Source organism: Microtus pennsylvanicus, chromosome 20, assembly GCF_037038515.1.
Source record: "Microtus pennsylvanicus isolate mMicPen1 chromosome 20, mMicPen1.hap1, whole genome shotgun sequence".
Classification (NCBI taxonomy): domain Eukaryota; kingdom Metazoa; phylum Chordata; class Mammalia; order Rodentia; family Cricetidae; genus Microtus; species Microtus pennsylvanicus.
In genome coordinates this window covers 527,666-543,558 of record NC_134598.1, presented here as the reverse complement: position 1 = coordinate 543,558, position 15,893 = coordinate 527,666, and the positions used below count along the sequence as shown (strand labels likewise).

The 15,893-nt window shown below is 46.7% G+C and overlaps 2 protein-coding genes across 2 annotated transcripts in view; one reads left to right on the top strand and one right to left on the bottom strand.

Annotated features, from left to right (window-relative positions):
• Tbc1d30 (TBC1 domain family member 30) overlaps positions 1 to 7,195 on the bottom strand; it is a 100,909-nt gene extending 93,714 nt beyond the window's left edge. Inside the window, exon 1 of the mRNA XM_075954603.1 lies at positions 7,175 to 7,195. The gene's annotated coding sequence lies outside the window, so the exon portion shown is untranslated. The remainder of the gene's footprint in view (positions 1 to 7,174) is intronic.
• The window catches only part of Gns (glucosamine (N-acetyl)-6-sulfatase), a 36,212-nt gene continuing 27,201 nt past the window's right edge, over positions 6,883 to 15,893 (top strand). Inside the window, exons 1-2 of the mRNA XM_075954604.1 lie at positions 6,883 to 7,136; positions 12,864 to 12,923. Coding sequence (XP_075810719.1) covers positions 6,975 to 7,136; positions 12,864 to 12,923 — 222 coding nt within the window. The 5' untranslated portion in view covers positions 6,883 to 6,974. The remainder of the gene's footprint in view (positions 7,137 to 12,863; positions 12,924 to 15,893) is intronic.

The following is a 15,893-nucleotide window of genomic DNA, read 5'->3' as shown; positions in this document are numbered from 1 at the left end:
TGGCCTTGGACTCACAAAGATCAGCCTGCCTCTGCCTCCTGAGGGCTAAAGGTCAAGGTGAGTTCATTTTTTCTGCCTCGTACAACACTATTGCGGTGTTCTTTACCTACTCTCAGAATCATGAGGGAGATTTGGTCTCATTGCAGCGTGCCTGGAGGCCAGGAGGCTGGTCAGTTTCTATTAACAGCAATATCATCTCATTCTCTGTCCTCCTGGTGACATTAAAGTCTTCCAGTTTTGCTATTGCACACACGTTGCTGTGGATGTTTTTTATTTTGCCTCCTTACAGACATGTATCAGACATTCTGATGGGAGGGTGAGTTAGCAACTGTCCGGGTAGATGAGCCTCCCTGCAGCCATGTTTCTTCCCCTTGAGGGAAGCCATGTTGTGGATCACAGGGAACCTGGCCCGATTGCTCTGCAGCGTGGATCTGTCCCTTAGCATTCCAACAGTGCATGAAGACAGTCATTCTCCTGCAGTTTACCAACATGAAGAATCTAAAATGGCCTTCTTTTAATTTTAACGTGCACTTCCTTGAAGACCTCTGAGTTCCAATTTGGCCGTGAGATTGCTTGGCTATTGGTACCTGTGAGACTGTGAGAAGGTGCCGCTTTATAGGGAATGCTTCAAGACCCTGAACATGGCCAGTGGTGGGCATAGCGCCCGCCCACATCTAACCAACAAACATTGAATCTTGATCTGTGCAATGATATCACACCAGAAAAAGAACCAACCTCACTAGGGCAACTCTCAGGGAAAGCATCAGGCTGGGCTTGCTATCTTGACTGCACTGCCAAGGCCTGGGTCCGAGCTGGATTGGCTAGTTGGTAGAGTACAATTTTCAAGGTTTCTGAGTTGTGCCACATTAGGTAGGTTTTCAAGGTCAAACAAAGATATAATTTAGATAGATAGGTCATCTTCAAAATCACGGTGGTGGACGCCTTTAATCCCAACCCTAGAGAGGATTATAAAATGAGAGGAAACAGCTCTCAACACACAGCCTCATTCTGAGATTCCTGGAGGCAGGATTGCCATTTCAGACTGAGGTCAAGGTAAGAGCCAGTGGTTGGCTCTTTTGCGTTTTGGAACTTCGGGTTGAACCCCAATTTCTCTCTCTGCGTTTTTATTAATCATGCTTCATTTAACCATGCTTAACCCACTCCCTCCAACCCCCCCCCCCATGGCCTTCTGCAGGAAAAAGCCTGAACTCTTCGGAGTTTCCCACAGTGGTAATGGTGAACTGCTACCTTAAAGACAACATTAGATTGATCCATTGACCAAGTGAAAAGTACCCTTTGATAATGTCACCTCTATCTGACTTCACATTCTGACCAACCCCAAAACTAAAGGCGACCTCCTCTTATAAAGAGGAAATCTGAGCTCTACACCTTGTGGTTTCTGACCTTGGACCAACATGTCCAGTGTGGCTGTAACGCGCCTCCGAGTGGACTAAGTGATCTTTCAGCCTTCAAGAGGACAGTCCAAGAACACCCGCCGAGAGTCTGACCGATCTGCGCTTTGACTTGCAAATCAGAGGCTGTACCACAGCAGACAGCAGACACCTGAGCAAAGGGAAGCAGTACAGCTTGACAGCAGCAGAGGAGATTCCTCAGCAGCAGGATGGGGGCGATAGTGGAATGTTTACCTGTAAGTACGCAGATTCTATTCCCAGAGGCAAACCCATCACCTTCCCTCAGCATGTGCCTCTCTTTAGGAAGAAGATGGAGTGGGAAATCCTGCACACGCGCTTACTTGAGCGGCACCCTTGAACGCTGCTCTGCAGTCTTTTGTGATCTAGGGTGTATGGAGCTACAGCCCATGGACTCTGTTGTGCAGAAGTGCTAGAGAAAGGTGTCATAATCATTTATTTAAAGTCACTTTCTTTTCGGGAATTAAGGAGATCTGCCACCTTCATGGAAATTGACTGAAATAAATATATTAAATGTTCATCTTTTATCTCAGGTCTCCTTGAATATAAACCTCAGCCTTGTAAGGGCTGGCCTGAACTGATTACTTAAAAAATCTCTTTGATTTAAAGCTATTCTTAACTTTTTTGTATTTTCAGCTGAAATAATTTTTTACTCCTTAAGATTAATATTCCCCCTATTTCCACTGTGGAAATAAGCATTTCGTATTAAGTGTTGATACTGCAGATTATACAAGAATTATTTTATATAATAGTTTATATCTAACTTTTTCTGTTTATTATAAATCTTATAGTTGTGTTTTTATAATTTTTTTCTTTAACAAAATAAAATTTGAAGTTAAAGTTTTCAGAACTAACACCCATTGCAAGATCTGGTGCCTGCTGTTATTTATTTGTTTGTTTGTTTTGGCATTGGATTTCTCTAGGCAGTCCTGTGCTGTCCTGGAACTCTCTGTGTGGACCCAGCTGGCCTTGAACTCGCAGAGATCTGCCTGTCTCTGCCTCCAGAGTGCTGAAATTAAAGTTGTGTGCCACCATGCGCAGCTTCTAGTGTTGCTGTCATGGTATAATAAGAGGTTGTCTGAGAGAAACTGGAAAGCAGATGCCAAGGGATGTCACGAGTGTAAGTCACTCATGTACAGGAGGCCAGGGATTGTTCTGTTGTTCTGGGCCTCCACCGTGAAGACAGAGCACCTCAGGGAGGACCTGGGATGAATCATATAGGTCAGTGATGTAATTGCTAACATTACTTATGATAATTTAAGCAGGGCAACAGGAAAGGGCCCCAAGTAGATTAAACAAGACCTTGGAAGTGTGAAAAACCTTCATGGAGGGAGCTGGAGAGACAGCTCAGTGGTTAAGAGCACAGGCTGTTCTTCCAGAGGACCTGGGTTCAATTCCCAGCACTCACATGGCAGCTCACACCTGTCTGTAACTCTGATTCCAGGGCATCTGACACCCTCACACAGACATACACGCAGGCAAAACACCAGTGCACATAAAATAAAGCAAAAATAAATTAATTTAAAAAAAAACCTATAGAGACCCACTACTTTATAACTTAATTACAAAACATATGCTTTGAACAAAGGTACCCCGCATGGGTGGACAATCCTTCTCTCAGAAGACATAGTTCTTAAGTTAAAATCACAATGCCAGGTTTTAGGCTCTTTCTGTGAATTATTGGTCAGGGAGGCCCCAGAAACCCCCAAAGCAACATGGGTTATTGACATTGCTTTTGTTTGCCTCCCATAACTAAATGGTAAGATCCTGTTGCTGAAGGCACACATTGTACACAGAGAGATCAAAGCGAACCGACCGGAAAAGTCCTCCCTATTAGCCAGCTTTCGCGGTGCTGCAAGGCGCTAGGGGTAGGGGAACTCACCAATAGCTTCACCCAGTGGTGAACCTGAACACAATCCCAACCTACCAGGCAGAAGGTGGCTCACAACTATCTATAATGAGATCTGGTGCCCTCTTCTATCTGATGCTCTCTTCTGTCGTGGTGGCATACATGCAGATAGAGCACTCATACGCATAAATAAATAAATAAATATTCTAAAAAAAATATGTAGCACGGCTGCTGCAATCACCTAACTGTTGCCTGACGTCAAGAATGACTGTAATCATCTCCACAGTCCTTTCTGCTGGGTCCAGACGGCCTCCTCAAGTAGAGGTATGCCGGGGGCACAGCTTGTCTGTCTTGCTAAATCTTCCCAAAGAAATGACTGTTGATATTTTCATTTTTCCTGATTTCTTCCTACTCCTTACTTCATTAGTTTCTGTTACTAACCTTTTAAAATGATTTCCTCTTATTATATGTATGTATGTGTCTATATAGCTCTGTGTGAGTACATACATGTGTATGTGGGTACCTGAAGAGATGAGGCCGACAGCCCTGGAGCTGAAGTTACAGCAGTTTGTGAACCCAGCTTGGATGCTAGGAACCCAAGGTCCTAGCAGTTCCCATCGTCTCTCCAGTCTGACATCTGGCTTCTAAGCAAACTGTGTTGAAGAAATGCTTTATGTTTTTGAATCTGCATGACTGAAAGTATATATGGATAACCCAGCTGAACCTCACTGAGATCTCCGGTGATCTCAGTGATCTCCGTGATTTCCGGTGATCGCGTCTGAGCAGCACTGGCCCCAGAGAATGCTTTTTTATCATGGTTGACCCTGTAACTGCTGAAAACTCTGACAGGAGTTACAGTCAAATCTGCGTGCTCAAAGTCATATTGCTAAAACCGGGGAGGAGGCATGGCAGACAGAGGCCAAGGGGACTCACCCGGGAGTCATCTGCTAGCTTGGAGCCCCTTGTAATCGGTAAGCGTGTTTCTCTTGCTGCTTTTCCCCCTTTGTCTTCCAATGTCTTTTACTGTGATGCATCTACTTATGGATCCTTAATCAGTTAATTAATTTGCCAGGCTGGCTGCAAACTATCAGAGTAGCTGAAAGTGACCTTAAATTTCACGTCCTCCTCCATCCGCCTCCTAAGTGCTGGGATTATAGTTGAATTGCATGTGTCAGATACCAGGCCCTGTTTATACAGTCCTTAGGGTTGACATGAGAAGAGCTTCTTGCGTGCTAGCAGGTAAACCCGAAGAACTATGCCCCCACCCCCATCTGAGGATATGCTTGGACATTTCTTTCTTTCCCTTCCTGCTGGTCTGGCTGCCTCTGAGACCACAATGCTGAAAGGCCCGTGAAGAGTGAATATTCATGGTACCAGCCTAGAAAGCTAACATTAAGCCTTTTTTACAGTGAAGCAGGTGGTTAGCTGGAAATTTTTCTTAAGGCTCTCCCCCTGCTCCCCAGCCCAGGATAGCCTCAAATGTGTGACCCTCTGACAGGAGATGACACCTCTGTTAGTGCCCGCCTTGCCCTCTTCTTGAGAAAAGCCTCCTGAAGGCTCTGCTGGAGCATCCATATTCTTCTCCCCAGCCCCTCACGAACACCTGCCAGAGGTCCCCAAGTCACTTCTTTCCTGCTGTAGGGGTCTCCTTGCTTACAGGCCTGCACTGGCTTTCTCGTCTCTGCGTGAACGCGCTTCTCTCCCCGCCCCCGTCCCCCCAGCGCCTAATTGTTCACAGCAGGAGGGTTACTTTGGCTTGGTCAGTCCTTCCAGGTTAGGGCTGTGGCTACCAGGTTATTAAAAGTTCAAGTGTAGCATGGGCGTGGCGGTTCACCCGGAAGTCCCAGCGCTCCGTGAGGCTGAAAGGGCTAAGTGACAGTTTTAGGGCAACCAAACAAACCTGGGCTGCGGAACAAGACCCTGTCTCTCAGGAGTGGTGGGAGGGGGTGTAAAGGAAGGAGACTTACTTTCCAGAGATTTTAGGGGAAATAGTGTTTATCCTATAAGGAAATTTTCATGGGAATTCGTCATTTAAAAGTTGGACTTTATCCACTTTTTCCTAAAGTCTTATTTTAAAAAAAATCAAAAGGGGGTCTGGAGAGATGACTCAGAGGTTAAGAGCATTGCCTCTTCTTCCAGAGGTCCTGAGTTCAATTCCCAGCAACCACATGATGGCTCACCACCATGTGTAATGGGGTCTGGTGCTCTCTTCTGGCCTGCAGGCATACACACAGACAGAATATTGTATACATAATAAATAAATAAATAAATAAATAAATAAATAAATAAATAAATAAATATTAGACAATTAAGGAAGAATTAATCGAAATAAGAACGCATTAAAAGTATTAAGTCTAGGGCTGGAGAGATGGCTCAGAGGTTAAGAGCACTGACTGTTCTTCCAAAGGTCCTGAGTTCAATTCCTAGTATGGTGGCTCACAACCATCTGTAATGGGGTCTGGTGCCCTCTTCTGGCCTGCAGGCATACATGGAAGGAATTCTGTATACAGAATAAATAAATAAATAAATATTTTTAAAAAAGTATTAAGTCTAGCTGCCTGGGGAGACTTCTCAGGGGCCAAGAACACAGGTCACTCTGGCAGAGGATCCGGTTCAGTTCCCAGGAACCCTCATGCTGCCTCGCGACCTCCAGTCCCAGGGATCAGATGCCCTCTTTTGATTTCCCCAAGAACTGGGCAAGCACAGTAACATACATGCAGGCAAACACTAATACACATACATCTTTTTAAAAAACACATAAAGGTATTATGTCCAGTACCTAACCGAATGGCAAATGACAGTGTACAGTCTTTTCTGCATAAAACATTATACTCCTTTGGTATACCGTGTACTAATCTCACAGGAAGCTCTAATAGCAATTTAACTTACTAGCCAACCGGAAATATTTATCTGAGGCCTTATTCAACAAAGCAAAAGATTTGTTGCAATTGATAGATAGTGCACAGTCTAAAAGCTTCCAGGAAGACTTGCAGAAACTCTTCAAAGAGGCCTGGCTAGGATGACTCAGCATACAAAGCCACCCGCAGCCAAGCCTAAGAACCTGAGTTCGATCCCCTGGACCCACTCACTAAAAGGCAAGAACTGACCTTCACACAAATGCCGCAGAATGCACACGAGCGCACAAAACAAATGCGTATTAGAGTGTAATTAACTTTTAAAACATCCACCGAGAACTATTTAGTGTAAAGTTGTTAAGATATTCCTAAATTGTTTGAAACTACACGCCAGCTAAGCTCAGTAGAATGACAGCTGAGCCGAATGAGAACTTTCATCTCTAAAGGTGAGAAGTCAAAGGACGCAGGCAGAGCTGTCATTAACCCCAGGAATTAGCTCGGACTTTGGCCATCAGCTGATTTGTGTACACAGCAGACGCGCTCCTTCTCTCTGGAGGGCGGACGAGCCGACTGCCCCCGGATTTCGTCCCCAGTCCTCTGCCGTCCCGCCCACAGCAGCAGAAACAGGCGCGGCCCGGGCGGTCCTAGCTCTGTCCAGCCGCCCAGCGCCGGGCTCTCCGCGGCTCCCCAGACCCCGCCCCCGGCCGCCTGTCACGTGACGACGCGCCCCGCCCCCTGCCCCCGGCTCACGTGATCTCGCCTAGAGAGAGCGAACCTGACCCGGCCGGCCTGCGCCCACTCGGTGTCTGTCTCTCTCGGTCCCCGCGGAGCGCGGCGGCCATGCGGCTCGTGTCCGCAGCCTGGCCCCGGCCGGGCCGCTCACCCGCGGTGCTGCTGCTGCTGTCGCTGCTGGGCTCCTGCCTGGGGCTCGTCGGGGCGGCTCGCAGGCCCAACGTGCTGCTGCTGCTCACCGACGACCAAGACGCGGAGCTCGGCGGCATGGTAACGCCTCTCCACGCCCTTCCCCCACTCCCCCGTACCCCCTTTGCTGGGTGCCTTGGCCGTGGGTGGGTGTGCGCAGCCGCTCCGGATCCTCCATGAGCTCGGACGGACCGAAGGACTCGGATTCCTCTCTTGGGCTCACCCGCACGCACGCTCCATGCACACGCTGCCTCTAGTCCGGACCTTCCTGCTGCAGTGACCACTCACCGCTCAGGACAAACCTGTGGAGGCCAGAGATGGATCAGGGAGATCCAAGGCCTCGTCGGCCCCCTTCACGAGGGACCTGGGACGTCGGCATTTGTGCTTCTGTGATGACTCTAAGTGATGATAGGGGCCAGAGTGGTTGAGAGTGTGTTTTTGCTTAAGAAGCATCAAGAAAAAAAGAATCGGCCTAATTGAACACCTGACTGAGGCATTTCTGTCAGGGCTCCACTTGATAGCTAATGGGTGTTGTCATGCGACTTCATTTCCTTCCCGGAGTCACTTCTGCTCTTTCGAGGTTCTGGAATTTGACCTTAGGGAACATCCACACCAAAACCTGCTCCCCCCTCCCCCCCCCCCCCCGCCCCCCATACCAGGGTCTTGCCCAAGGCTCTGAAGGAGGAGGTGGATTAAGAGGAAACCTCCACTGTTCTTCCGTCCTGGGTCAGCAGTGCTCTCATTTAAAGAAAAAAAAAAGTCTTTTCCCTTCTCTCTTCAGTTCCCCTTTGGCTCTCAGCTGATGGCCGGAGGGTCCTGCCCTTTCCTCTGTGGCAATAACCCTAGGCTCAGTGCCCTTCAAGTTGCTGGTCCCAGCCGGTCTGTGAGTTGTGAAATCAGTTTAGAGAGTGGCTGCCAACATTTTGGCTTTCCGTGTGTCACATGTGATAATGGTAAGCAGAGCCATAGGTTTCGGGACCGTGAAGTAATGTGTGCCTTGTATTCCATGGACCTTCTCTGCTAAGTAGTGTTTAAGATGTCAGCGTGGCCACTCAGTCCCACGTAGATCCCGTTGTCTCGTTGCTTTGTAGTTTCCACTGAGCCACGAGCATGCTGAATCTCTTCTCCTGAGTTTCGGGGATGGAGCCCAAAGCCTCATGCACGCTGAGCCAGTGCTCTCGGTTTGAGCTAACCCCCATTTCCTGAACCGAAAGTCTCGATTTAATTTCACTCTTAGATTTTAGGTTTTGCTATCTATCACTCCAGCTGTTTCACAGCCTCCTGCTCCCAGAGCTTTCTTCTCTTAATTCCTTTTTCTTTGCTTGTTTCTTGGTTATTTGGTTTTTTTGTTTTTTGTTTTTTTGAGATAGGGTCTCACTACGTGGCTCTTGCAAGCCTTGAACTCAAAGATCCATCTTCTGCCTCACATGTGCTGGGAGTTCAAAGCTTAAAATAATAATAATAAAAAAGACTACTGTTAAAAACCAAATTCTCTGTGTAGCAAAAAGGCGCTCTTAGTTCAGTGAGCTTCTCTTACTTAGCACAGCTATTGGCCGTGTGTAGTCGAGGTAATCGAGGTATTATTTGCCCTCTCTAACTTTGTTTCTCCCAGCAGATTCTGTATTTAGGGGTGGGGATGTACACATGCCACTGTGGCCTGAACATGGAGGTTAGAGGACAAGGTGGAGGAGTCACCTTGCTCATTCTCCCTGTGGGTCTTGGGAATTGAACTCGAGTTCTCAGGCTTGGCAGCACATCTCCTTGTACTCCATAGGTCATCATGCTGGCCCTAGCTTCTTTTTGTTTTGTTTCGGTTTGTGAGACAGGGTTTCTCAGTAGCTTTGGAGCCTGTCCTAAAACTCACTCTATAGACCTGGGTAGCCTCGAACTCACAGAAATCAGCCTGCCTCTGCCTCCTGAGTGCTGGGATTAAAGACATAGACTGGCCTGAGAAACCATAACAGATAGAGGGGACAAGATGAACCTGCAGCCTCTGGCTCTTGGGCTGTCAACAACCCGAGTCCAGTTCCCTGAGTCCTGCGATGGTGTTTTTATTTGTTTCAAAGCTGTAGCCCCTAGGCACTTGAGAGAATTCTGACTTTTTTCGCAGCCCCTTTCAGAGTCGTGACACTGAGTGTCAGCTAGGATAAGGTGGCGAGCCGAGGCAGGAATGGTGTTCGAGAACCTCCTTGGTACCAAGCAAGGTGTGAGGTGTCTTATATTTGTGTTTCTAACATCACAGAAGCTTGGAGGGACAGCAGTCTTATTTGCTTTCCTAGAACATTGTGGTAGCCCTGCCTTGGCATGTGTCATCTGGTACTCACACCCACGGAGGCACTTTGTACTGTGTCTGAGTCTTCAGTGGCATTCTGGAATGTTGTCAGTGGGGAGGTCACCCTTATTCCTTAATTTACGTGTAAAACTTCATGTAAAGAGTCTTTACCATAGAGAGGAATTGTGTTTCAGTTTTTGTAATAGTTGGCAAAGTAAGCAGTTGGGACCCCCCCCCCACACACACACAGCACATCCACGCTGACTCAGGCCACAGTTTGATATCATAAGGTTTTCATTTATCGTGAATTTTTTTCTTTTATTTTTTTTCAAGACAATCCATGTCCTACTGAAGGACACTCACTATTGCTGTGATGAAACACTGACAATAAACAGGTTGGGGAGGACGGGGTTTGTTTGACTTACGTACCCATAGACACAGTCCATAAAGGGAAGCCAAGATAGGAACTCAAACAGGGCATGATCCTGGAGGAGAAAGCTGGCGCAGAGATCCTGGAGGGGTGCTGCTTACTGGCTTGCTGCCCATGGCTTGCTCAGCCTGCTTTCTTCTAGAACCCAGGACCACCAACCCAGGGCTGGCACCACCCACAGTGGCTGGGCTCTCTCCCATTGATCACTAATTAAAAAAATGTTCTATATACAGCCTGATCTTATGGAGGCATTTTCTTAGCTGAAGTTCTCTCCTCTCAGATGACTAGTTTGTGTCAAGCTGACCATGCTGTCCAGCATAGTCCAGGAGGACTCGTTAGCTGTGAGGCTGAGGGTGTACCTGAATTCCTGATCCTCCTGCTTCTACCTCCCAAGACTTGGGATTACAGGCATGCACAGTGTTTTTTTTTAAAAAAAAAATGTGTATGGGTGCTTTGCTCATCTGTGTGTATGTGTGTACAGCCGTGTGTGTGTCCTGGTACCTGCGGAGGCCAGGAAAGGCATCAGATGTGGCATCAGATGTGCTGAGACAGGACTCAGAGATGGTTGTGAGCTGCCATGGGGGTGCTGGGAATCAGACCTGGGTCCTTTGGAAGCACAGTCAGTGCACTTTCCTGCTGCGCCATCTCTCTGGCCCCTGTCTTTATCCATCTTATTCCATCTTATTTGTGGTCAGAGCATCTTTCACATTTAATATTTCATAGCATTTGTTCCGCGTATTATCCGAGGGTCTATGCTTTTATGAATTTTTCCAGGGTATGGTGTCTGCAAAAGCATGGGCTGTTTCTTAAATCCTTCACTCTAGGAAAAGGGGTGCTTGGTCAGGAGCCAGGCGGAAGTGTAAGGAAAGACTAAATATGACCTGTGTTACCTACCTAAAGCAAGATGACTTCCATTGTTCAGAGGAAAGTCAGCCATTGGCTTATCAGAGTCATCTGAGGACGTTCAGAGTGCTGTGCAGGATCAGGAGGGTCAGTGGCTCCTTCTGTGTTTCTGAAAGGGAGTTTGCTTAGGATGATAAGTAACGTTGCGCCTCTACTCCTGAGAGTGAGTGTGGCTGTTTCTTAATACCGTCACATGGCTTCCACCTGACCAGCCACTGTCACTTCGAATTAGCACGGACACATACATTCAGTACCGCGCGATTCTTGCCCGGGACCTATTCAGCCATGCGAAGATTATTAACGTAAACATTTGAGTTGAAATTCCTATGAAGCCCTGTGCTGTCTGTCACCTTGTGTTCCCCTTCTGTCCTGAGCTGTTTCTTCCACATTGGCTCCTTCCCGTTTTCTCTGTTGGGATATTTGCCTGCCTCAGCCAGTAAGCTCCTCCTCTTCGGCCCATGAATGACCTTAGCCCTGCTTGCCCGCTGTAGGAACCTCTCAGCAAGGTTGCCTCCTTTAAGGGCCCTCCCAGTTGCTCTTCTGAAGTAGCCCCTGCCTCCTGCCAGCCAGCTGTGCCACTTGGACCTGCTGTGTTCCCTTTGTAGCACCTGCTACTACCTGAGGTCACCTTCAGTTGTCCGCATCCTAGAACAGTATGGTGAGGTCAGGACCTTGTTACCTGCCTTTGCCTCAATCAGTGTGTGGCACATAAAGTATTTAACAAATGTGTTAGCATCACACCTTATATCCTCCTGGAAAACAAATAGTGTCTAGTAGTTTTGCATGTGTACAGACAGTTTGATAACTGAATTCTCTCTCAGTCCCAGGTCTTCCTCTAGGTCAGCGGTTCTCAACCCCTGTGACCCTTCACTAAGTTCCTCATGTTGTGGTGACCTCCAGCCATAAAATTATTTTTGTTGCTAATTCATAACTGTAATTTGCTACTGTTAGGAATCGTAAATATCTGCTATACAGGATATCTGCTATGCGACCCCCAAAGGGGTCTCGACCCACAGGTTGAGATCTCCTCATGGCATCGTCAAAGCTTGACTTGAATGCATTGGAATTGTCCTTTGGAGACTGCAGGGAAAGGGACACATTGTTGAAAGCGAGTCTCTTGTTAGCCTAGGTGTGTGTTTGGAAGCTCCACCTTCAAGGAAATACTGTGCCAGGTAGACGTAAGGTTGTATTTAGTCTGTTCTTGGGGTTCAGAGAATTCAGAATCGCACAGACCTCCTCTGGATCCTCGTTGTCTTGCTGTCTAGAAAGCGAACAGAATCAGTGTACCTTTCTTCATAGTTAAATAACTGCCTTCAAACCTCTGTCCTCTGGGATGAAGTTAACTTTTCCCTGTACTTAGTTCAAAATTGTAGATTTTGAACAAAAGATGAAAAGCAAGAATATAATCAGAGTGATAGGACTGGATTTGTAGCTCCCTGGGAGAGCACTTGCCTGGGTGCACCAGGCCCTGGGTTCAATCCCTAGCCCTGAAGGAATGGTGTTCAGGATTGACTGGGTGTGTGTGCTACGGAGGGGGCTCAGCAGGACCCTCACTGTCAGAGTCCGTCATTACCCGCGGAAGCTTGGAAGCAGTCTGCGAGCCTTGAGATCTTGTGTGGTTTCAGACATTTCAACACTCCATCTAAGTGTTGTCTGAGTAGTGTGGAGGTTTCCTTTCAGATCATTTCATGCCTTGGGGTTATCAGCAATAATAAGAGGGCATTGTGATTTTATTACCTGCAGTCAGCGTGGATGGAGCAGGGCTATGAGCTGTGAACTTCGCTTCCTGCTTGCACAGGGTTCATCTGATTGTAACCAAACCTGTTTGGTTCTGCTTCTACAAAACCATTGCTCTTTTGCTTTGTGTCAGAGCTGACCAAATAAATGACTAAGATAAAGCAAAAGGGGCTGGAGAGATGGCTGAAAAGTTAAGAGCACTTGTTGCTCTTGCAGAGGAGACCAGAATTTGGTTCCCAGCACCCACACAGCCACTAACAACTGCCTCTACGTCCATTTCCAGAGGATCCAGTGCCCTCTTCTGGCCTCTGCAGGTACTGCATGAGTGTGCATGGTGCCCAGACATACACAGGCAGGCAAAACACCCGTACACATGAAGTAAATCTAAGTTGTAACCAAACACAAGTGCTGTTTGCATGTTTTATTTTATCAAGCATTGTTTAACAAGGAATTGTTTCCCTTGTAGACACCGCTGAAGAAAACCAAGGCCCTCATTGGAGAGAAGGGGATGACTTTCTCTAGCGCTGTAAGTTTAGAAATCAAAGTCATGTTGTTAGCTTTCCCTTCACATTCTGGGGAAAAAAAACACTCACGCTGGAATTCTAGTGTGGTTTATGTGGAAGGATTTTTGTTTGTGTTTTTTTCAGCAAAATGTCTAGCCTGAGGGGTTTTATTAATTCTTTTCATTGAAATGATAAATTAATTGCAGGTTTTTGTTTTGGGGAATGGGTTGTTCTTGATTTTGAGATAGGGTCTGACTATGTAATTCTGGCTGCCCTGGAACTCACTCTGTAGACCAGGGTGGTCTTGAACTCACAGAGATCTGCCTGCCTCTGCCTTTCAAATGCTGGGATTAAAAGGCATGCACCAATGCACTCAACTAATTGCTGGTATTCTAGCCTGTCACATAACTAGGGTATTTTATTGAGGTCCTTGCTGTTTGAGGGTTGAAACTAGGTTGTACAAACCAAGAACATTTATGCTATGTAAATTGTTACGGAGTAAAAGTTCCATGAGCTCTGCTAGCTGACTTGAAAACACACATACAACATGTATGGAGTCAGAGACCCCAAATCTAACCATTCATATTCAAGAACCTTACAGAAAACTCCTAAGTGGTGGTATGGTAGCTTCCTACCAAGAAATCCACCGAGCAGCGGCACAGTGTCGTGCTTGGGTTTAAACATAGACTCTGAGCCAGATTGCTTAGTTTGAATAGTTACTTATTTGTTTATTCACCTGTGTTTTGGATTTTTGTTTCCCCGTTTTAAATGAAGTCTGTACATCCACCTCAGGGTTACCATGGTTACATGGATTGGCACATGTGACGTGCATGCCAGTGTAGGACCACACAGTAAGTTGATTTGGGGTATGTTGTCCACAGAAGAGTAATTGAAGGGGAGAAGGGGAAACGTTCATCGCAGTAGTTGTGTGAGGGCAACCTTACTAAGAGTATTCCAGACAAGTGGCATATCTCACGCTTAAGATGAAGGACTCGGCATAATCGGGGATAAGACTTTGGTCATTCAGGGTTCTGGATATCCTTACTATCTTCAGAAGGACATAAAACTATGGGAAAATGACAAAATTATTTCCATTCTTTTGGATTTTTTTTTTACACCGGGAAAACTCATCCTATATAACAACTTAAAAATAGAACCCAGGGTGGTGGCGCGTGACTTTAATCCCAGCGCTCAGGAGGCGAGATTGGCAGATCTCTGTGAGTCTGAGTTCCAGCCCAGGTTACATAGTGAGACTTTTTCAGGGAGGAAAAAATGGAACAAAAAAAGTTCCATTCCTAATAATAGCAGCAGAAAATTCACTCCAGGAATAGCAAGTGGTAGCCATAAATGGTTAAGATTTATACAAACAACCCAGACACGGTGGCACAGACCTTTAATCCCAGCACGCAGGAAGCAGGGTTAGGCAGATTTTTGTGTGATTGCGGCCAGCCTGATCTACATAGTTCCAAGACAGCCAAAGCTACATAGTGAGACCCTGTCTTTGGGGAATGTTTGATAATGTTGCTAGGCACATTGTTTTCTATGTGAAGACACTATTATAAAATATAGTTCTAATTAAAGTCAAAACTTTTCTTAGATCCAGTTAAGTGATTTGAAATATTATCTAGAATGATTAGAATGAAGATTGGGTAAGAACCGTCACGATGGTGTGTCATTTGGTATTGGAATTGGTACCAGGGCTGTTGTATCATGCCCAACCACTGGCTTACACATCCGGCCCCAAGGTGGGGTTGGTTTGTGTCAGTACCAGAGATCAACCCCATAAAGGAAGGAATGCCTGAGCCAGTGCTGAAATGAAATGTGCAAATTCAGTAATGATGCCATTCTGGCCATAAAAGGTCACAGGGCAGAAAGGGAAATGTTGCAGTTTCTTTTCTGCTACTGCAGTAGAATACAACAACCGAAAGCAGCGTGGGGCAGAAGGTCTGATCCGTTCATATCTGAGGCAAGTCAGGGAATTCCAGTAGGATCATCAAGGGGACCGCCCTGCTGGCCTTGCTGGCCTGTTAGCTTTCATTTGTTCCTTTTGTTTTGTTTTTCAGGATTTCAGTATAGACCAGGCTGGTCCTAAACTCAGAGATCCACCCACCTCTGCCTCCTGAGTGCTGGGCTTAAAGTTGTGCGCCAACATGACTGGCTTTTCTAGCTTTCTTATACAGCCCAGTACCACCTGCCTGGGGAATGGTGTCACCCACAGTGGCTTGGATCCTCCTGTGTGGATTCACAATCAGGACACTGATCTGGACGATCCCCCTGCTGAAGCTCCCTTCTGGGTCAGAGTGACAGGAGGCAGGGCTGGAGAGGAGGTCCCACAGTGGCAGCTGCCCGCTGCACCATCCTGAGGACTGGAATGTGGGTTCATCGACCGTGTAGCAATGGTTGTAACCATGGCCCCATTATAAGGGACCTGATACCCTCTGCACCCACACACAAACGACAAACACTCATGAGTACACACACTCACACATACATGTAAATAAAATCTTTTTAAGGCAAAAACTTGAAAAAAAAGTTACAGAGGACAAACACATCTGATTATAAAGAAGGAAAAAGTGAGTGTTCATGTGGAGACCATCACCCTCCTGAGCGTTTTCAAACTCCAGTCAGAGAGCTGGAGGCTCAGCTTGGTGGGGGCATACGATCAGGATGTGCTGGGCCCTGATCTTTCTGTCCTAGCACCTAAAGGGGAAAGCAGTCCAAGTCCAACTTGAAAGGCAGGAAACAGCAGCAAGTACTTAAAAGGAAACAGTAATGCTAGCATGAATTCCAGATGATCAGTTTTTGTGCTAGGAAACAAAAAGTAATGGGTCTAATAACTGTGTGTGTGTGTGTGTGTGTGTGTGTGTGTGTGTGTGTGTGTTCGTTCCCTTCCCCATCTTCACTTCCCTTTTGTTGCCCCCTCCCCTGTCCAGCGTCCTTCTGCTTTCATGTTGTATGTGTCCTATTTACCACCCCTACTTAGACCCCAATCT